At 48.8% G+C, this 22,078-nt stretch overlaps 1 protein-coding gene across 1 annotated transcript; it reads right to left on the bottom strand.

Annotated features, from left to right (window-relative positions):
• Window positions 1–15,527: 15,527 nt before the first annotated feature.
• On the bottom strand, window positions 15,528–19,383 carry COPRS (coordinator of PRMT5 and differentiation stimulator). The gene is made up of 4 exons (XM_082861548.1): window positions 19,268–19,383; window positions 17,067–17,137; window positions 16,454–16,671; window positions 15,528–15,934 (listed from the first exon to the last, which is right to left on the bottom strand). The coding sequence occupies exons 1-4, from the start codon at window positions 19,364–19,366 to the stop codon at window positions 15,765–15,767; spliced, it is 558 nt and encodes a 185-aa protein (XP_082717674.1). The 5' UTR covers window positions 19,367–19,383; the 3' UTR covers window positions 15,528–15,764.
• Window positions 19,384–22,078: the final 2,695 nt, after the last annotated feature.

Here is a 22,078-nt window from a genome sequence, read left to right as displayed (position 1 = left end):
TTCCACAGGAAATAATGTCTCTCTATGTTATAGCGTCTCTAATTCCCTTAACTGAAAATAAAACTCCTCCTCTCATGTAATAATAACGGTCACTGATATTTATTAAGCAACTACTTTCTGCCAAGCTCTTTACACATTTTAGTTCAATGACTTCAGCGAAGTAGAAATTTTTATTATATACCATTTTGCAGATGGGGAAAACTGAGGCTCAGACCTGCTAAATGACACAAGCAAGAGGTGACAGCATCAGGATTCAAACCCACGTCCTTCTAGCTTTAAACTCAGTTCTTTCCACCATTATATTGTCACAATAACTACCCAAAACAGTTCTCAGGGTCCAGGGAGAGTACTAATGCTTTACACACATTCTCTCATTTAATAACACTGTAGATGTAGATGGTGTCCTCATTTGTGGCTGAGGGAGGTTAAGTCACCAGTACAGCTGGTAAGAGGTAGAATCATTTTTTTTTAATACATTTTTTGGCAGCGCTGCAGGGCATATGGGATCTTAGTACCCCAACCAAGGATCGAACCCACGCCCCCTGCAGTGGAAGCGCAAAGTCTTAACCACTGGACCACGAGGGAGGTCCCAGAACCGGGATTCTAACCCAAGTTGGCCCGTGTTGGGAACCATGACACTGTCGTGCCTTCCCACAACAAGGAAAAACCCAAACCCTCCGAGCCCAGGACGCAGGGCACTACCCCTGGTGCAGCCACTGGTGAAAAGGAAGCACCTGGCAGGAAGGTGAATGCAACAGGAGGAGGTAGGCTCCCGGGGCTCCCCCGCTGGGCAGGGCCGCCTCTGACACACACTGCACACCTGAGGACCCCGGCTGCATGAGCTGGCGCTGTGCACAGACATCCGTGTGGCCTGGCCTGCGGCCAGCACACATGTCACGGCCTCCTGCCAGCGCTGACAAGGCTGGTGCTAATCTGCCCAAAGGCCTCAAGAAAAGCCCTTGAAGCTGTCTTTAAGGTTTCCTGGTTCTGGGAGGTGTGGGGAGACAACACCGCCTCCTCCACGGTGGAAAATTCCAGGGCCACCTGGCTTGGCAAGAGAAAGTGATGTCTAGCCTCCTTGACCCCCAGGAGCCGGAGGGCCCTAGGCCTGGACCCAGAGGCTGAGCCAACAATATGAGCCAGGGCTCCAACTCTCTGGGAAACAGGAAGTTCAGGTCAGCCTGGGGGTGGGGGGAGGGGGGACCAAACCAGAGGGACTCAGGCCAGAGGCCAAGTGAGACCAAGGGGCCTCTGAGATGTGGACACAGCTGAGTGGACAGACCAGCACTGAGGAGAGCTCTGAGGATACAGAGTGTTAGGAACACTGATAGACTGCTGGGAGGAGTAGTGGACCCAAGTATTTGGAAGATAGGTTGGCATTACCCAGTACACACACACTCTACGACCAGGTAGTTCTACTTGTCATAATGCATCTGGAGAATCTCTTCCACCACGTGGGCCCCCAGGATGTTCATAGCAGCACTGCTCATAAGAAACAAAAGCTGCAAACAGCCCAAACACCCGTGGACATGAGAATGGGTTAATATACATACATTCTCTATTCAAGAACAGACTTGTGGTTGCCAAGGGGGAGGTGGGTGGGGGAGGGATGAACTGGGAGTTTGCGGTTAGTAGATGCAAACTATTACATATAAGACGGATACACAACAAGGTCCTACTGTATAGCACAGGGAACTATATTCAATATCCTGGGATAAACCATAACGGAAAAGAACATAAAAAAGAATGTATATATGTGCATAACTGAGTCACTTTGCTGTACAGCAGAAAGTAACACTTTGTAAATCAACTATACTTTAATTAAAAAATAAAAATAGGGCTTCCCTGGTGGCGCGGTGGTTGAGAGTCCGCCTGCCGATGCAGGGGACGCGGGTTCATGCCCTGGTCCGGGAGGATCCCACATGCCGCGGAGCGGCTGGGCCTGTGAGCCATGGCCGCTGAGCCTGCGCGCCCGGAGCCTGTGCTCCGCAACGGGAGAGGCCACAGCAGTGAGGGGCCCGCGTACCGCAAAAAAAAATAAATAAATAAAATAAAAATTAAAAAATATATATTCTCTATTCATACAAGGGAATACTACATGGCCATAAAAATAAATATGCTATAACTTCATGAGTGAATCCCATAAACACAATGTTAAACAAATAAGGGAAATCACAATATAATATATATGGTGTGGTTTCATTTAATAGAAGTCCAAAAAACTCTCCAGACTAAACAATGTAGTGATTGGGAAGGAGGAAAGGGGAAGGGGGGGTGTTTGCCAAGCCCTAAGCCTCTGTCTTCAGGACCTTCTTTTGGGGACCCAAGTTACCAGCACAAGGGCAGATCCTCACCCACAGACTCACCATGTCCATACTTGTCTTGTCTCTACTACCCACCCAGCATCCGTGGCCCTTTTCCCGTGTGCGATGTCAGTCTCTTCCCTCCTCCATGCCCCTCCCCCAGTCTCCGGGGAATTGATAAATTGCCCTTCATTTCATATTTCTTACCACTGGCATTCCACATTTGTCATCTCCTCTCCCAAACCAGACCCAGGGCCTGACAGATCATTGAGAGCACACAGAAAGGCCACCTGAACGGGGAGCTTTCTCCCCTCTCAGTCATCAGCTCCATCAAAACAGAGATGGTCTGTCAGTTAATGTGGAAGCACAGAATCTTTGAGGCCACCCGCCCCTAAGCCCTTATTTTATCAGGTGAGACGCTGAGGCCCAGGGGGTCCGTGTGATGTGACTGGTCTAAAATCACAGCTAGTTTGAAGGCAGGGCTAGGACTGGGACCAAGGATTCCTGAACCCCAGTCTTTTCTCCTACAATGTGCTGTCTCCCTAAAGCTGACGTTGAACGGACTTCTGATTCTGGCCACAGAGCCGACTAGACACCCCAAACTACTTCCTGCTGAAACAGTCAAAAGGCTGGACAAAACATTTTCAGTCCTTTAAAGGCACCAACTGGGCTGGCATAAAGGGTTAAGAATAGTCAGAGGCCAAAGAGGAAGGGAAAGCAGGAAACCGGAGAGAATGTAGAAGCTGGCTTTCTCCCTGAGGACCTGTGTCAAACCCATGTGATCTTGAGCACTGGTTTTCAAGGCCTCATAGAGTGCGTGCAACAAGGAGACAAACCCCAGCCCGGTCAAGGTGAAGAATTAAATGGAGAGCTTCCCATAAGGCTGGGCCCCATCTTCAGTACAAGAGTGGGCGAGAAATAAACTCCTTTTCCCCCCAGAGGAGCAAGGAAAATTGCCCATGTTAAACATTGGAAGCAGGTGGGAAGGAAAACAAACAAACAAAAAACCTTTACCGTGAGAATTCTTTAACCACAAGCCAGCTCTTTTATATATATATATATATATATATATTTTTTTTTTTTTTTTTTAAATAACTTCTTTTTTTTTTTTGGCTGCACCGCACAGCACGCGGGATCTTAGTTCCCCGACCAGGGATTGAACCCGTGCCCCCTGCACTGGAAGCGCAGAGTCTTAACCATTGGACCGCCAGGGAAGTCCCAGCTCTTATATGTAAATTCAGGGATAGTGGGCAAAAACCCTCAAGCTGATTGAGCAAGATCCTGGGGGGTGGCGGGGGTGGGGCAGTGAGGGAGGCAAGAGAGTCAGCCGTAGACTCTCTGGGACAGAGAATTCCGGGCAGGCAGAGGTGACGCCAACTCAAAGGCCCTAAGGCAGAGTCATGCCAGGCTTGTTCCAGGAACACGAGAAGGCCCAAGGGGCTGGGGTAGAGAGAGCCAAGGAGAAGTAGAAGGAGATGAAATCACAGGAATAACAGGAGACCAGGTTGGCCAAGGCCTGGCTGGCATGCTGTTGTAAGACCTTGGACTCTTCGTCCAGAGTATGGGTCCATTGAAGGAGTTTCAGCAGAGGGTTAAAATGGTCTACCTTATGCACTACAGGGATCACCCTGTGGTGATGGTAGCACAACAACGTGAACGTACTTAACGCCACTGAACCATACACGTTAAAATGGTAACTTTTATGGTATGTATATTTTACCACAATTTTTTTTAAAGAGATCACCCTGGCAGCTGCTGTGCTCATACGTGGAATGGAAGCTGGAACACCACATAGGAAGACATTCCAGGAATCTAGGTGAGAAACGATGGCTCCAGCAAGGATGGCCGCAGGATAAAGGATGAGGTCATATTTTGGATGTGTTGGATGTAAGGTATCAAAAAAGGGAAGATCGTGGTGACTCCAAAGTTTCTGGCCTGAGCAACTGGAAGGACAAAGTTGCCATCGACTAAAGAGGGAACAGGTTTATAGGAGAACGTAAGAGTTAAGTTTGGGACTTACTGGGTTTGAGATACCTATTAAACATTCGGGTGGAAATGTCATGTGTTAGGGAAGCTGTGGAGCAAGTAAAACTTTCACACACTTGTGGGGGAGTGAAAATTGCAACAACCTTGGAAAACCCTTTGGCAGCATCTATGACCCGGTGATTCCATTCCCAGGTATACGTCCGATAGCAAATCTCTACATGTGTTCACCAAAAGACATGAACGAGAACGTTCATAACAGCATTCTTTGCAACAACCCAGAACTGGACATGACCCATCAACAATAGATTAGATAAAAGTGATATATTCACATAATGACATTTTATCGAGCAATGCGAATGAGCGAGCTACTGCTATGCAGTAATTGAAGCCGGAAGTAAAGAACAGAAGGGAAGGGAAAGCAGGAAACCGGAGAGAATGTGGATGAATCTCTCATTAGAGAATATAATCTCCACAAAGTACAAAGTCAGACAGAAAAAGAAGATGAATCTGACCCAGCAAACCCACTCCTGGGCATATATCTGGAAAAAACGAAAACTCTAATTTGAAAAGATACATGCGTCCCAATGTTCATAGCAGCACTATTTACAATAGCCAAGACGTGGAAGCAACCTAAATGCCCATCGACAGACGAATGGATAAAGAAAATGTGGGGGCTTCCCTGGTGGCGCAGTGGTTGAGAGTCCGCCTGCCGATGCAGGGGACACGGGTTCATGCCCCGGTCCAGGAAGATCCCACATGCCACGGAGCGGCTGGGCCCATGAGCCATGGCCGCTGAGCCTGCGCGTCCGGAGCCTGTGCTCCACAACGGGAGAGGCCACAGCAGTGAAAGGCCCGCGTACAGCAAAAAAAAAAAAAAAGAAAGAAAAAGAAAACGTGGTATACATGTACAACAGAATACTACTCAGCCATAAAAAGAGAATGAAATAATGCCATTTGCAGCTAAGTGAAGTAAGGCAGATAAGAGAAAGACAAATATCATATGATATCACTTATATGTGGAATCTAAAAAAAATGATACAAATGAACTTATTTATAAAACAGAAATAGATTCACAGGCATAGAAAACAAATAAATGGTTACCAAAGAGGAAAAGGGGGGGAAGGGACAAAGTAGGAGTTTGGGATTAGCAGATACACACTACAATATAAAATAGATGAACAACAAGGACCTACTGTATAGCACAGGGAACTATATTCAGTATCCTGTAATAACCTATAATGGAAAAGAATCTGAAAAAGAATACATCCGTATAACTGGGTCACTTTGCTATATACCTGAAACATTGTAAGTAAACTATACTTCAATTTAAAATAATTAATTCATTAATTAAAAAAAAGAATATGAATCATGTGGCCAATTTTAAAGTTTGAAAACAGAAAATTGGTGTTCAAACAAAAATCTGTACACGAATGTTCATAGCAGCACTATTCATGATCGCCAAAAGGTGGAAACCACCCAAATGTCCATCAGCTGATGAATGGATACAGAAATGTGTTGTAGAAATACAATGGAATGTTATTCAGCCGTAAAGAAGGAATGAAGTACTGACACATGCTACAACATGCATGAACCTTGAAAACATTTTGCTAAGTGAGAGACACCAGACACAAAAGGCCATATATCGTGTGATTCCATTTATATGAAATGTCCAGAATTGGCAGGTCCATAGAGACATAAAGCAGATTCGTGGTTGCCAGGGGCTGAGGAGAAGGGGGGATGGGGAGTGACTGCTAATAGGTGTGGGGTTTCCTTTTGAAGTGATGAAAATGCTCTGAAACTAGGTCCTGGTGATGGTTGCACAACACTGTGAGTGTACTAAATGCCACTGAATTGTATGCTTTGAAATGTTTAAGATGATAAATTTAAGTATTTTACTGCAATAAGATAAGAAAGATAAAACTCGGGATTCCCTAGTGGCGCAGTGGTTGAGAGTCCGCCTGCCGATGCGGGGGACACGGGTTCGTGCCCCAGTCCGGAGGATTCCACGTGCTGCAGAGCGGCTGGGCCCGTGAGCCATGGCCGCTGAGCCTGAGCGTCCGGAACCTGTGCTCTGCAACGGGAGAGGCCACAGCAGTGAGAGGCCCCCGTACCGCAAAAAAAAAAAAAAAAAAAAGATAAAACTCATCTCTGGTGTTATAAGTTAGGATAGTTGTTATTTTGGGGTGCAGAGAGGGGTAAGTGATGGGGAGGAGGACAGGGCTTCTGAGGTACTGACAATATTCCTTTTTTTTCGAAAACCTAGATGGTAGTTACATGAGTGTGTTCATTTCGTAAAGATTCATTGAGCAAAAGAGACAAGTACAGACAATTCTTGCAAGGTGTTTTGCTGCAGAGTAGGGCTGAGAAAGTGGGCAGGAGCTAGAGAGAGAAGTGGGATTACGGGAGGGTTGTTTTCAGATGGGAGAAATGAGAGTGGTAAGGAGGGCGAAACAGATGATGTAGGAAAGGTAGGAGAGAATTGCTTACGTGGTTCGGAGTAAGGGAGAGGAGAGAAGATCTCATGCATGCACGGGGGTTCTGCAGTGAGCCCATGATAGAAACTGGTAACAAGCAGGAAGCTGATCTCAGGGGTGTCAACGCTGGGGGTTGGGGAGAGCAGTGGTGAGTCTGTAGAAGTTCACTCCTGGCTTATTGCCAGGTTTATTGCCCTTCAATTTACCAGCGAGCACTCTGAGACTCAGGGAGAAAGGAGGATTGCTCCCCATCACACCACTGGGGCCAGGAGTGGAACCCAGGTCTCCCCGATGCCGCGCGCAGGACACCGCGCTGCCTACATGCCTCCAGTCCACCTTCCCACCGTTGAAAAGAGCGCTTCCTATCATTTGCCCTGAAACAACTCCTCAGAGTTTCAGAAGTACCCCCCTAGACTTCTAAGGATTGTGGGATTTGAGGAAAAAGTTTGTTCCGCCTTGTGGACATGTCTTATCGTACAAAGGACTTTAGTCTGTCCCCTCCTCAGCCTCCATCTTTCCCGGCTGGAGAATTCTCACTGTGGAGCTTGCCCTGATGGTAAAAAGCCCTTCATCACTCCATTGTTTGGCCCCTTTCCAGTTCTATTACGTCTTTCTTGGAATGCAGAGGCCATAACAACAGAAACCACAGTGGCTTCCATTTTGAAGAGCCTTTCGCAGGGACAAGGGCCCCATTTATGCATTCAAACCGATGGTCAGGGAGCCTGTGGTCTGCCCAAGGTCACACAGAGTGTCAACAATAGAGCCCAGCAGAGGAGAATTCCAATTGCTGTGATCCCTCCCCACACCCAACTGCCTGCATGCAGGACTCCAATGGGCACATATATCCGTCAGGAGGCATTCAGCAGCAGGAGACGGGGGAAAGTCACGTCAAAGCAATAAGGAGGATTTATTGAATGACATAACTGCAAGTCCTGGAGCAGGCAGGCTTCCGGGGTTGGCCCATAGGGGCTCAATGATGTCATCATGGTCCCAATTTCATTGTCTTGCCAACCACAGAGGCTGTAGTGGGTTGAATGGCAGCCCCCCAAAAGATATGTCTCTCTCCTGATCCCTGGACCTGTGAATGTGACCTTATTTGGAAAAATGGTGTTTGTAGATGCAATTAAGTTAAGGATCTTGTGATGAGATCATCCTGGATAACCCAGGTAGGCCCTACATCCGATGACAAGTATCCTTACAAGGGACAGAAGAGAATAGGAGAGGCTTGTGAAGGCGAGGCAGCGCCTGGGCTGAGCAGCTTCAAGCCAAGGACTCCGGCAGCCACCGGAAGCTGAAGGGCTTAAGGAACAGAATCTCCCCTCGAGCCTCTGCAGGGGGCACAGCCCTGCCGATAACCTGATTTTGAACTTCTGGACTCCAGAACTGCGAGAAGATAAGTTTCTGTGGTCTTAAGCCACCGAGTCATGGTTATTTGTTAAGCAGGCCTAGGAGACTCATACAGAAGATGAGATATACAGGTCAACTTCGACCTGACCCCCATGCCCCACATCCGGGGGTGGGGTTAGCTTTCCCCAAGGTCCATGAGAGACACGAGAAAGGGGTGATCGTCAAGAGGAGGGCAACGGGTGTCAGGGAGGCAATCAGAGTGTCCACCCCACACACCATGGGCAAGAAGGTTTCATCTCCTGAGCATCTGCTCTCCGAGCATAGGAAAGACAGAGGGTGCCCGGGACGTGTGAGCTTCACAGGTGAAGTTCAAGGTGGAGGGCTACACAGCCCTGGGGAGTCCTCCAAACCCTGAGAGCAAAGCTGAACGTCCGGAACAGGGAGCACATTCCTCTTACAATACTGGCTGTGAAAGGTCTTGAATCTAAAGATGAATCTAAAGATCATTCATTCGTAAGAGGCTGTTTCATCCACCTGGTTGCCCAAGCCAGGACAGACCTCAAGCTCCTCCCAGACTCTTTCCTGTCTCTTGCTCTACCCTTACAGCCAATCTGTCCCCACTTCTATAAATAGTCCCAATCTGTTCGTTCCCCTCCATCTCCATAGCTGTCACCCTAGTTTAGGTCCCCATCCTCTCTTACTAGATTACAGCCCCCAGACTGACCTCCCTGGCTTGAGTCTCAGCCTCCTCCCACCGGTCTCCGCCAGGAACTGGAAAGTTCTTCCGAAAGTGAAAATCTGCCCAGGACACGTTCCTGCTAAGAACCCTGAAATCCCCTTGGCATAGCTTCCAAGGACTCTTGCTTACCTGACCATCCCTCACCATGTCCCCAAACACACAAGACCTCTCACACCTGGGGGCCTTTGCACACACAGCTCCCTCTTCCTGGGCGATCCCCCATCCCACTTCCTGGCCAAGTCCTCCAGGACACAGCTTCTAGGCTGTCTGCTTTGAGGGGTCCCTTCTTCTGGGTTCCCACCATACCCTGGGCTTTTGTAGCTCTCCTGTGCTAACGTAAGGGTCCATTTATGTGTCATCAACTTCCCCCTAGATTCTGAGCTCCCTGAAAGCAGGAACCAGGTCCATCCTGAGTACGTAGTATATAGCAGGTGTTCAGAAATAAACTGATGACTAAAGATCAAATCTACACAGCAAGCGTATATTAAGCACTTACTATATGCCAGACTCTGGGGTAGGTGCTGCGGGAGGGGAGAGGGGGATAATGAGGACTCTTACCCTAAATTTCACAGTAACTTTCTGAGAAAACCCATCTATAAAATCAGGAGTAAATCCTGCCATGAATTCACAGGTGGGCTTGCCAACCAGTAGGAAGCCCACTGACAGGAAGGTAACCCTGAGCAAGCTCAGCATCTCCTCCAGGGCCCCTCACTCTTCCCTCCCCGTGGGTCATGCAGGAGACAGAGCGGCGATGGGTCTTTACTGCCACCTGCTGGAAGAATGGAATAACGCTACAGGCGGCAGCCAGGAGAAATTCAGGCGCCTGCCTTGAGTTGCCAAACACATGGCTCTGACTTATATCTGCCACATTTGTTCAACAGCTAATGAGAAGCTGTCAGAGGAAATGGCTTTTGAAATCAAAATCACCTCACCAGAAAACGGGGTGCGGGGGAAGAAAAAGAAAAAAAGGAAAGCCAAACTGTACCTTGCAATGGTCAGAAAGTGGGAGCATGCCTCCTGGGGAAATTTCTCTCTCTGACTCAAAGGGGAGGACCAGAGAATCCTGTAAGATGGAGAGAAATATCTCCTTCTGAAACTGTGGCTGTTTGTTTTTTTGTTTTAGTGTGTTTTTTTTTTTTTTGCGGTACGCGGGCCTCTCACTGCTGTGGCCTCTCCCATTGCGGAGCACAGGCTCCGGATGCGCAGGCTAAGCGGCCATGGCTCACGGGCCCAGCCACTCCGCAGCATGTGGGATCCTCCCGGACCGGGGCACGAACCCGCGTCCCCTGCATCGGCAGGCGGACCCTCATCCACTGTGCCACCAGGGAAGCCCTGTGGCTGTGTTTTATTCCCCAGGCCCGCAGCAAGCACAAATCCTGGTGGAACTCTCCAAACCTTGGTGCCCTGGAACCCAACTGAACTCTCCTCCTGCCCATCAGCACCTGCAGGATCTAGCTCAGTCCTGGAACCAGCACAACAGAAACTGCCGGAAGCTGGGAGGCCGTTCTTTCCAAAGGCCTTGGCTTTGCAGCCAGACTCGCTAAGTCAACAAAGTGGGAGCCAGCCGTGCTGCTTGCCCTCCTGTTACACCCTCCAACTTCTCCTGGGCCTGCCACACTCACACACACACGTGTGCACGCTCACACAGAATGCTCCAGATCCAGTGTTCTGCTATTTGGGTGGGGAATCTGCTCTGGGAGAACTGGGACGCAGAATCCAGATGGGCTGCAGCCAGAGTATTGAGTTGTTTTTTGTGTTTTTCGTGTTTTTTCCTCTTTCTCCATATTCCAACCATCCTGTGAAAAGCTGGGCCCAAGAATGCAAACTCCGGAAAACCAAGGGCAGTGCAGCGCCAAGATATTTACTTAGCCAGTGAGTGTGCTTCCGTCTCCCTGGAAGACAGTCTCAGATTTCCTCAGGGCACTGGAGCCTTGCAGAGTCCAGCCAGCTGCTTCTTTATATAAAGAGAATGGTCCCTGCAGCCTTCACAGTCAACCCACCCTGCCACCCAGGCATCTGAGAGAAAGCTAGGGGAAGCACCATCTACCATCCCCGCCCTGGGGTCTCAGGATGACCAAACCGTCCCCACTATAAACAGCACCAAACTAATTTAGGGGTGGGGTGAAAGGGTACATTCCCCCAGACCTTCCCAAAGGGAAGAAAGCTATAACAGACAGAAACACGCCAGAGCCATCAAAAATACACAAAACTGGGACTTCCCTGGTGGCGCAGTTGTTAAGAATCCGCCTGCCAATGCTGGGGACACGGGTTCGAGCTTTGGTCCGGGAAGGTCCCACATGCCGGAGAGCAAGTAAGCCCATGTGCCACAGCTACTGAGCCCACGTGCCACAACTACTGAAGTCCACGCGCCTAGAGCCCGTGCTCCACAACGAGAAGCCACCGCAATGAGAAGCCTGCACACCGCAACGAAGAGTAGCCCCCGCTCGCCGCAGCTAAAGCCCGTGCGCAACAAAGACCCAAGGCAGCCAAAAATAAAAATAAATAAAATTTTTAAAAAAAGAGTACCCAGGAAATTTCCAATGCATTTGTAACTTAAAAAAATAATAATACACAAAACCACTTATACAAATTGTGAATGGCACAACTCTGTTTGTTCTGCCACAGTACAAAAATGGCAAGTTTTTCATCCAGATAGAAAATAAAAACGAAGAAAAAATTATCAGCACTCTGATATGAATCAACCCATGATGATACTTTCAATACGCCATTCTCTACCTACCTGATGGCCTGGTCCCCTGCCCCCAGCAGTAAGTCATTCTCATCTAGGCTTCTGTTAACTCTGCATCTCCTGCATCTTGGGGGTTCAAGAAGCAAAACTGTTGTCTCTCTGACCATCCCAATTTCCGACCCCGAGCTTCCATCTGGGCCTTCTGGGGTTCTCACTTCCTCAAGCAGTGCATGACGTTATCCAATATCCATCTTCACGGGTCCTCCTTGTCCCACGGCCCCTCTGGGTCCATCAGGTTCTCTGCATGATCAAGGCCTGGGTACCTTTTGCCAGATGGTCCTGACCGCCTAGAAGAACCAACATCTATCAGTCTCTGGGGACCTAACTCCCCAGTGACACACCAAGAAGCAGAGCTCATCATTCCATCTGCTCTTAGCGTCTCCAGATCTCTCTCTCTCTTCTCTCCATCTTCCTTCTCATAGCCCAGGGATTTTTTTTTTTTTTTTTTTTTTTTTTGGCCTGGGGAAAATTCTTTCTTCCCAAATGTCTACAAGATTCATAGTCTGTTGGCCCCAAACTCCCTTGCCTCCTTACAAAAAAAAATTTTTTTTTAATTTAAAAATCCCTTTTTTGTAAAACCAAAACTAAAAAAGTTTCTTGGCTGTTTTCGACTCTGTCACATGCCTCCACTAAAGCAATGAGCCTGCTTGCATGGAGAGAGGGCAGGAGAGAAATGAGGGTATATCTGAAATGTCATCCAGCCACACGGTAAACACGTTTTTCCTCTCTTTTCCATCACCCAAGATTTTTAAAGTGGTCGGCTGTGGTTTCTTTCCTGGTAAATGATATTGTCTGAAAGAAACGCCAGAATAAGAGTTTCTCTTCTGTCCCTCCGAACAGTCCCTTTGTGCCTCTATTTCTCCAGCAGCCTCTGCCCACTTCTGTCCCTTTCCCTGGTCCCTCCTTTTCTGTCCCATGGCTGCCTCTTCCAGCCTGGCTTGTGCATTCTGAGAGAAGCTGGCCGGGAGTCACCATTGCCCCCCAGCCAAGAGAAACACTAGCACCAAAGGCTCAGGTGCATCCCCCAAAATGTGTTAGCCTGCAATGCCCTGTCCGCATCCCTGCACCTGCCCCAAGTCAATACATTCTCTGAGCACTTTCTGATTCCCACATCCCAAAATACCTTTTCAGCCTGCATCTTACTTTGCCTCTCTCTAGAAGAGATGGCCACTCCCTCTTCCTTAAAACTCTCTTCTCCTTAGACTTGGCTTGAGTGGTGCCTACACTCACCTGGTTTTCCTCCTCCTCTGCCACAGCCTGCCCTTGGGATCCGATTCTTCCGTTTACCCTGTAATCGCTAACTCTCCCCAGGGCGCTGTCCTTGGCCCTCTTCTATTCCACAAGCCCTCGCTGAACAAGTTCAACCTCTCTCAACGCTGCAACGCCTGCCAAAACCTCAAAAATCCCCCAAACAGTCCCCTCTCCCTTCCCCTTCCCCCTCCTTCCCCCTCCCCCCGCCCCCTGATTCCAGACACATGTTTACAACGGCCTAGAAAAGGAAAAGCCAGAGAGAGGATAAGAGTGCTCATTTCCTACATTGGAGTGTCAGGACCACAGAGCAGACCACGACCACCAAATGGGTAGACTCCAACTCCATACAAGAGAGACTTTTCCAACAAGTAGCACTAGCCAGCAATGAATGGGCTCCTTCTGAGGTAATTATTTTATTTTTTGGCCATGCCGTGCGGCACGCGGGATCTTAGTTCCCCAACCAGGGATCAAAACTGTGCCCCCCCTGCAATGGAAGCATGGAGTCATAACCACTGGACCTCCAGGGAAGTCCCTACCTTGTTCTTTCATCACCAGCTTGGGATGTTGTCAGTCAGCCCTAAACACAGCCTGGGCAAATACTGCATCATGGCTGAAGAAGACTGACTTTGTGCCAGTATTTACTGAATGTTTTCATGCTGGGCTCCAATGAAACAGGGGTGCTGAGGAGTAAGATGTGGTCCCGCCTTCAAGGAGCACTCACCCTAAGGAGGGAGGTGGACCCGTAAGCCGGTGATTGCAGCAAAGGGAGGCAAGTGTTGGGATATTTGTCAGAGAGAATGGGGAAGACTAGGCAGAGGAGGCAACTCTGTTTTAGGATAACAGCTTGTCTTTAAATACCTCATTGCAAAATCTATATTAAAATAACAAAAATATAAAAGCAAACTGCCAACACCTCCACCGTCTCATCAAATTCTTTCCATTTGTCCATATTAATCCTTATCACTTACATATGCCATTTTTTCATGTTTCCAGTATTATCAGAGTGGTTTTATAGTCTATATTTTCACTTATTATATCATTAGTATTTTTCCACATCTCTTTTTTCTTACTTGCACTTCACCCCCCGCTTCACCCCACTTAACTCCAGTGAACCAGTGTTCACAGACTGGGGAGTTACCCATCTCCATCCTTCTCTGTTTGATCCATCCTAGGAGGGGCACCAGAATGATACCTAAATCAGAACAATTGACTAGCCCCTCCCCACTTTTCTTGTTCTCCTGACACACACAACTTTTGGCTGTGAAAGCCATTCTGATGTCTTTAACTCTAACAGAATATTGCTGGAAAGAACCGGGAGGAACTGCAAAGAGTAACTTTTGAAAACCAGGAGAGTCTAAATTCACAACCATTCCATGGATCCCAGCAGCGGCAGCTTGTAAATTTTCTTTGCTCAGATACTCATGCACGTGTACTTTCCTTACTCTTTCTTCCGTCCCTCCCTCTGACATAGGTGTCATCTCCCCACCTCGTGACTTCTTTTACTCGGTTTCAGCTGCCTCATAATTGCACATGGGCCCACGTAGCCTGTCCGTAACACCACGCAGCCTGTCCATAACACCACGTAGCCTGTCCATTACACCACCTTTCTATTTGGCAGCCCTGCCACGCTCCTCAAGCCCTCCGTGTTTCTTAGCTCAATTTCTCAAGTTCCCCTTTTCGTGTCCGACACACTCGTGGTCTAATCAGCCATGGCACCGGGAGGAGTAAAGCAAGAGTGGTGTGGGGATGTGGTCTACGACTGTCTCTCCAGCAAGGACAGCGGAAGGGACCATGTTTTTCTTCCTAGGACAACCTTGGCCATGAGGGCTCCTCACGGCCAAAGCTACTGCCCTCCCTCATAAGGTGCTGCCTTATTCACACATTTTATGGGGTCTCTGAAAAATAGCTTAAATGGTTAGTTGTTCATCCAACTGCCGTGGATTTCAGGTCTGAAACTTGTTCTTGATTCAGCTTCAATACGGAGGCAGGGAGGTAAGAAGCAATGCCCAACATGCCCAAGAGGCAACGGTGACATGGTCTGGTGTGTCACAGACCTGCCGAGGTGTGGCCCCCAGGTCCCACGTCCAGGCTCACACACACACACACACACACACACGGGCAACCATGGGAACAGACTTCAGAGTCATGTGAGGGTTCAGGTCACATTTCTGCTGTTTCCTGGCTGGGTGATCTGGGTGAGGTCAAAACATTTTGAGCCTTATTTTCCTCATCTCCCAAATGAGGTTAAAAAAAAAATTTAAGTGACACGTAAGTAATTGTAAGGATTAAAAGGAAAGTAGAGTGTAAAATCCTTTCATGCCAATTGAGGGCTGTACAACTGCTGGTTTAATTAATTTGCCATTTCATTTTCCAGCCTACAGAAAGTCCTTGTTAACTAAGTAAATGGTCAATTTTCCATCACCAGGAATAGCAGTCAGCCGCAAAGTCACCAGTGTCTCTTGGGTCCCAATCTCTGGTCAATAGGGCCAGATCTACAGAGGCAAAAACTAAAGTATCGTTTTCTTTCACAGAGTAGTTTCATCTCAGACAACATCAATCCTGAAAATGTAAGTGAGGGGCTTTAAATGAAGGAGTGAGGCTTTGCTCAGAAGTTTCTAATGAAAAAGGGGGGAAAAAAAGTAGGCAAAAGCAGGCTGGTTTTTTTTTTCTACTTTTATTTATAAAGAACACCATTCCTTCCCGACACAGACATAAACACTCACACATTCCAAGGAGGAGCTCATTAAAAACAACAACAACAACAGAACTGGGGGACAGAGGGCCTTATTTAACACCAGTCTGTGTGCCCGACTCGGGATTCACTGGGAATGTTTCCTCAGATATGACATCTCACCTCAAAGAAAGGAGACGTTGACCTGGAGGGCCCACCCACTCACCAGGCAAAAGCTATGCCCTCAGTCTTCGGCATCATCAAACTGTCCCGTTTCAAAGACCATCTTGGAATAATGGGGTATCAGTGGAGGTGGATGGTGCCAACTGGGGTCATAGATCATGTCTCCTTGCGGGGCACAGCACACCCAGGGTCTGACCTCTTGAGAAAGGCAGCCCTGGATGTCGTCAGCATCTGCAGGCAGTTTTAAAAGACAGATTAAAGGAAGGAGGGAGAGTGAAAAGAGAGAGCCAAAAATGTCTACGGGACAGACACTTGCACTGTCTTTGCTTAAACACACGCACGTACACGCACACGCATACAGACACAGACAGACAGACACACACAGTCCTCCTTTGGTGGAGAATCCCAAGCACCTTCATTCTGACGCCACCCACAGTCCTGCTTCTCAGACACCGGTTCCTAGCAGCGCAGAGGAAGCAACTGGTGAACAGCCAGTTCGATTCACACAAAGATATTTGGAGATGGTAACGCTGTTTCAATGTTACAACTGACCAATACATTATATAATAAAATGCAAAACTGGCACTTTTTCCCCCCCATATGAAAGAGGAGCTGTCACAGAAATTTCAGACCTATGAGAGCTATCAGGCTAAGCTCATGGATGTGGGTCCCTCTTCCAAACTGTTTCGGGGTTCATGTGTAGGAGGGTCTCAGATGCCTGGCCTAGGACCCCCAAAACCCCACACCTACCATATGGATTCCCTTGATCTTCTTTCAACTCCAAGTCCCAGTCCTCGTTAAAAAGATCAGCAGCCTGTTCCCTGGGTGGACAGCCGGACACCCCTTCTGACAGCTCCCAGGGGTTCGGTTCCCCATCGGAATCCTCGTCATCCACAGCAAAGCCTTCCTCTTCACAATGGCTGCCCTCACCGTGGGCAGGACTATCATGAGGGATGCTCTGCGCTCCGCTGGCTAAGAAATCGACAAAAGGAAGGAGGTCTTAAAATAACTGGCAGACCAGAGAGGGCCTAGTCGTGCACCCGGGAGATTTTTGGCAGACTTACTAAGAGGGCAGCAGTAACAAGTGTGTAGAGTTCCTCAGCCGCAGGAGCACTTATTAAAAACTGTTGTTCTGTTTCCAGTTTTAGAAGTAGGGTTGATCATTTACTTTCAATAAGATGTTTTGCCTTAAATAAGGCCGTTAATTACCAGCTCTTTTCATTCACATGAGAAGGCAGGCACAGTTTATGTTTTCAGGTAGTTTAAATGCCACTGAGGCAAAGGGCCTCTGGGAGATGACAAGCTTTCACAATACAGACCTCCTTGGTCTCTCCCAACACCCACCCCAGGCTCTGCTGCCGACTTGCCTAGTCGATCCGCAGCCTTCTCGGTCTCTCTCTCCTGACCGGAGCGGCCAGCTGGGGCAAAGGCAGCCTGTGGGAAGAAGAAACAATTACCCAGGACTTGGATATCTCGGGTACGGCCAGTATTTCAGCCCCCACACCCACCCTTCCATACCCTTCTTTGTGAGGCTGGGGCAGGGACTCTGCCACCCACATTTCTGCTGTGCCCTGTTCGACTGGGCCTTGCTGCTTCCTCTTCCTGTCAGCATCACCCCTGCCTGCAGGATCGCCTGTCTTCCTAGAGTGGCCACTGAATCCAGTGCACAGTTTGCCAGCACGTGCAGAGCCAGCCTCCTCTCGAGCCCTGTCTTGAGCAGTCTCAGTCTCGGGCCTCAGGACCCCTCCTCCAAGCTCGGAGACTCTAGCACTAGCGGGGACAGCGCCCCCTCCTCAGAGGTTGGAATTTCAGCTCCCTGCAAAGCCTCTCCTCTGAGCTTGTACATTTCAGTCATTCCAAACTCACCCCTTTGTTCCGCTGTTTCCCGGCAGTGGCTACCACCCTGTTTTTAGCTTTTCAGTTACTTAACTTTTTGTCTAGTTAACAGCTCCTTTATCAAATTCTCTGTCTCCTGACTGACACATGGGGACAACAGAGCTTTAGTTGTTGAAGGGAAATCGTCTTCTCCCATAGCCACCCATATGCTTCTCTGCTCCCATCACTCAAAAGTTCCTGAAATCCTATCACCTGTTAAGACCTCTTTCTAAGTGGGATGAGAAATGTTCACAACCTGCATGAGAAGACCTGATTTCAATCCCATTCATTCAGTGTGTATCCTGGACACATCACTTCAGCCACCACACCTGGGTTTCCTTCTCTGGAAATTGGGGATGACTGTTCTGACCTTGCAGGAGGTTTATAATGAGATAATATTTATGAAAACACAGCAGGAGTATAACATCTGTTGAATTGAAATCCACCTTCTTTGCCCCTACATCTAAACTGCATTTGGCACCTGCCCCAATTAGTTCATGATCTAGTCCTACCTGGATTTAATGAGTCAATTCCATCTCCTGTAGTCAGCGACAACTCCTGGTCACTCCTGCTGACCAGTAGTGGGACCTCTCATCTCTTCCACCGCAAGAGCTCCCTAACTGACTTCCCACTCACCCATCTTGCACAGCCTTACACGCTTAATGACTCCTCTGATGAAAAACTCAACAGGCCTCCACTGCTGGAGCACAAAATTCGCCGTGGCATCCACACCTCCCCCTCACGCTCCATCAACCTGTGCAGCATAGTTCTCTCTCCCAGCTCAGGGACCCAAGCTCCCAGCCATTTGCCCCGCATTTCCTCATCTCCACACCTTTGCCAGGACCACCATCGTCTCATCTTGGAGAGAAAGTGCACAAACCTTCCTGCTCTGCTCTGACAAAATTAGTTTTATCCTACCCGCACCCCAAAGTAATTTTCCTTATAAGCTTATCACTACATTTTTCATATTATGGTTAAGATATAATATCTTTGATGCTTAGACAAGCATTCCATTCCTCCATCAAATTAATATGTGCGTCTACGGTGCCAGGCACTATGCTAGGCGCCGGGTTTACAGCAGTAAACAGAGGGTTCCTATGCTCAAGGAGCTCACCCTCTAACACGGATTGCTGACTGTAAACAAGGGCAGATGACTGTAATAACGGTCTCTGAAAAGCCAGGAGCTGTCTGGCGCGCAAATGAAAACACGTTTCTGGAAACCCTGCGTCAAACGCGGCCTTTTGGTTTCAGTGAAGAGAAAAGGCGAGAGCGCATGAGACATCATCTGGTGCGCAGGCTTAGCTGAGCATCCCCACCAAGGGACACGGACCCTTCAGGGAAAGTCGCTCTCCTCGCTGCCCTCACCTGGCCCCAGCCCAGGCCCCCCAGTAGCGGCTCCAGCTCTGGGTCAGCAGCATCACCTCCCATTTAGCAAGGACGCACAGGCGCCCTGCGGCCGACAGCCAGCCCTCCCGGCCCGACGCGCCCACCCACGTCCTCGGGGTGCCGCGCCCCACAGCCCGGCCGTTTCCAGCTCGGGCGCGCTCCCAAACGTCGGGGCTGCAGAAGGCGGGTCCGAGGCGCTTCCCCGGCTCCCCGCGACCCCCGCCCAGCTCGCCCCGCGAGCCCCGCAACTTCCCGCCCCGGGCCGCAGGTGGTAGCCGCGCCCAGGACCCGCGCCGCGCTCACCCCCAAGCGGGGGGGCGCCTCCCGCGTGCTCAGCACCGGCAGACCCGGCGGCGGCTCCGCCGCCCCCAGCGCCGGGGCCCCGGCGATCTGAGAGTCCATGCCCAACGGCCCGCAGCTCCGCGCCCCGGACGCCGCTCGGCCACGTGACACGCCGGCCTGGCTGCCAGCCGGAGGATACGCCGCGGAGGGCCAATCAGCCGGGGGTGCTCCCGGCCGGGGGGCGGGGCGCGGGGGTCACGAGGAAGCCGGGGCCGGGGCAAGGGGCGGGACGGAGCACGGGGCGGAGCGCGCCCGACTGCGAAAGCCCCCCTCCCTACCTACCGGTCCCGGAATCTGATTTTTGTAGCTCCTGACGATGCAGATCCCAGGGCTAGACGACTAGCTGGGTCTGGAATGCCAAGTGTTATCCGTACGCCACCACACTGCGCATGCTTCCGCTTCATAAACTGTTAGAATAGTTGATTACCCGCGTCTACCTGATAGTGTATAAAACTCAGCTCTCAAAACTTTTCATGCAACTGTAACTCTAACCCCATTTCACTCTTTAAACAGCTTTCTCTAGAACTCGGTCTGGAATTAAGACTATAACTCACCCGCAAATGGATGAGACAACTCAGGAGCCCAGGATTCCCCACCTTGAGTTAATGTCAGTTCTTAAAGTTAACCCATTAGTAGCCAGGTTGGATGATCAAAACAAACTCTTCCAACGTTCCAGACACCCTATAGGCTACGACAATTGGTCATAGTAACCCTAAACATTCTGTGCTGGGCCGGTACAGTCTCACCTGGGCGCCAATACCAGCAGAGGTTAGGCAGTGCCCGGGCTGGGGATAAACCAAACTCTAAAGACAGCTTTCCCTGCCCTTCCCTGCACTGTCTGAACTCCAATAACAAATCTGCTCAAGGTGTGATAATGGTAACCTTTAAATAGCAGAAAAGCTGGAAGCTGGGAGTCCTTGCTCACCAGGCCACCTTATGACAATCTGAGACATTAGCCTATCCGTTCATCTCCCTCAAAGAGTGTGTTTATACATACACATTTGAAAAAATTTAGCCTAACAGTTCATACATTTTTTTCTCTATGTAGACTTTCCTACAAGGAAGAGAATGTGACCAATCAATGTGTGTTCTGTTCTGACCCATGAGTTAGTTTCCCCAAATCTAACTGGACCTAGGTCGTGTCCAATAGAACCTTATTTGATGGTGGAAATAAAAGTTCTGTTATCTGTGATGTTCAGTATGGTAACCATGCAGCTGGTTGTAAACAAGAAACTGAATTATCTAATTTCAATAAAGTTCCCACACGTGGCTGGAAGCCACCCTAACAGTGCAGCTCTGGGTCAACTGGCTACATGCATTTTCATTACCTGCAGTGGTTAGAACCGGGTACAGGGCGTGATGACCCAAGGGTGACCCACCTTCATAGCCTTGCTTTAAGGCAGAGGTCCCCAACCCCCGGGCCACGGACCAGTTATCAGTCCGTGGCCTGTTAGGAACCGGGCCACACAGCAGGAGGTGAGCAGCGGGCCAGTGAGCAGAGCTTCACCTGTGTTTACAGCCGCTCCCCATCGCTCGCATTACCACCTGAGCTCCACCTCCTGTCAGAGCAGCAGCGGCATTAGATCCTCATAGGAACCTACTGTGAACTGCGCATGTGAGGGATCTAGGTTGTGCGCTCCTTACGAGAATCCAATGCCTGATGATCTGAGGTGGAGCGGAGGTGGTGATGCTAGCGCTGGGCAGCGGCTGCAAATACGATTATCATTAGCAGAGAGGTTTGACTGCACAGAGACCGTAATAAATCAGTTGCTTGCAGGCTCATATCAAAACCCCATCAGTGAGTGGCAAACGACAAGCTGCATCTTACGGAGTAGACTGCACATAAGCCACACACTTCGCGTGTCACTGTCTCCCATCACCCCCTGATGGGACCATCTAGTTGTAGGAAAACAAGCTCAGGGATCCCACTGATTCGGCATTATGGTGAGTTGCATAATTATTTCATTATATATTACAATGTAATAATAAGAAAGTGCACAATAGATGTAATGCACTTGAATCATCCCCAAACCACCCTCCCGCCCCCGTCCATGGAAGAACTGTCTTCCACAAAACCAGTCCCTGGTGCCAAAGAGGCTGGGGACTGCTGCTTTAAGGAATCACCCACCACCCTCTTTACTCTCATCTCTTATGTGCAACATGTATCTCTTTCCTAAAATAAAAAAGCCCTTTAAGGATTTAAATGTTGAACTTCCTGGGACTTAACGGAGAGGAGAAAGAGGAGATTTTTCTTATTTTAAAACAAATGACACACACACACCATTTTGGGTACAAAAGCTCATAATAAAGATGCCCTAAAATAGACTCTAATATTCATAGGAATTTAATATATAATAAAGGTAGTATTACAAATCAGCAGAGACAAAAATGGCTACAAACAGTGTTGTGGAAAATTTAATTAACTGCATGGGGGAAAAAATACTGAGTTGTCCTCAGCAAGAGGTAGGGTTTTCAACAACAGAAATCATACACACAAAACCTCTGGACCTCAAAAAACACCACAAAAAAAAAAAGCTGGGGGCAAATTATTTGCAAAAAAGAAGAGAAGAACTAAAGATTACTATTCTTAGTACATAAAAAACTCTTATAAATTAGTAAAAAAAAAAAAAAAGGTCAAAAAATAGTCAAACATGAAAAGACAAGAGAGCCAGGAAAAATGCCTTAACTGCACTGATATCAAACAAATGCACATTAAAACAAGGATATATCAGTTTTCACCTATTAAAATGGTAAAAATAAGAAATATAATAC

The sequence above is a fragment of the Leucopleurus acutus genome (assembly GCF_964270905.1).
Source record: "Leucopleurus acutus genome assembly, chromosome: 19".
NCBI lineage: Eukaryota > Metazoa > Chordata > Mammalia > Artiodactyla > Delphinidae > Leucopleurus > Leucopleurus acutus.
The sequence above is the reverse complement of the archived record's forward strand: the minus strand, read 5'-3'. Positions and strand labels throughout refer to the sequence as shown.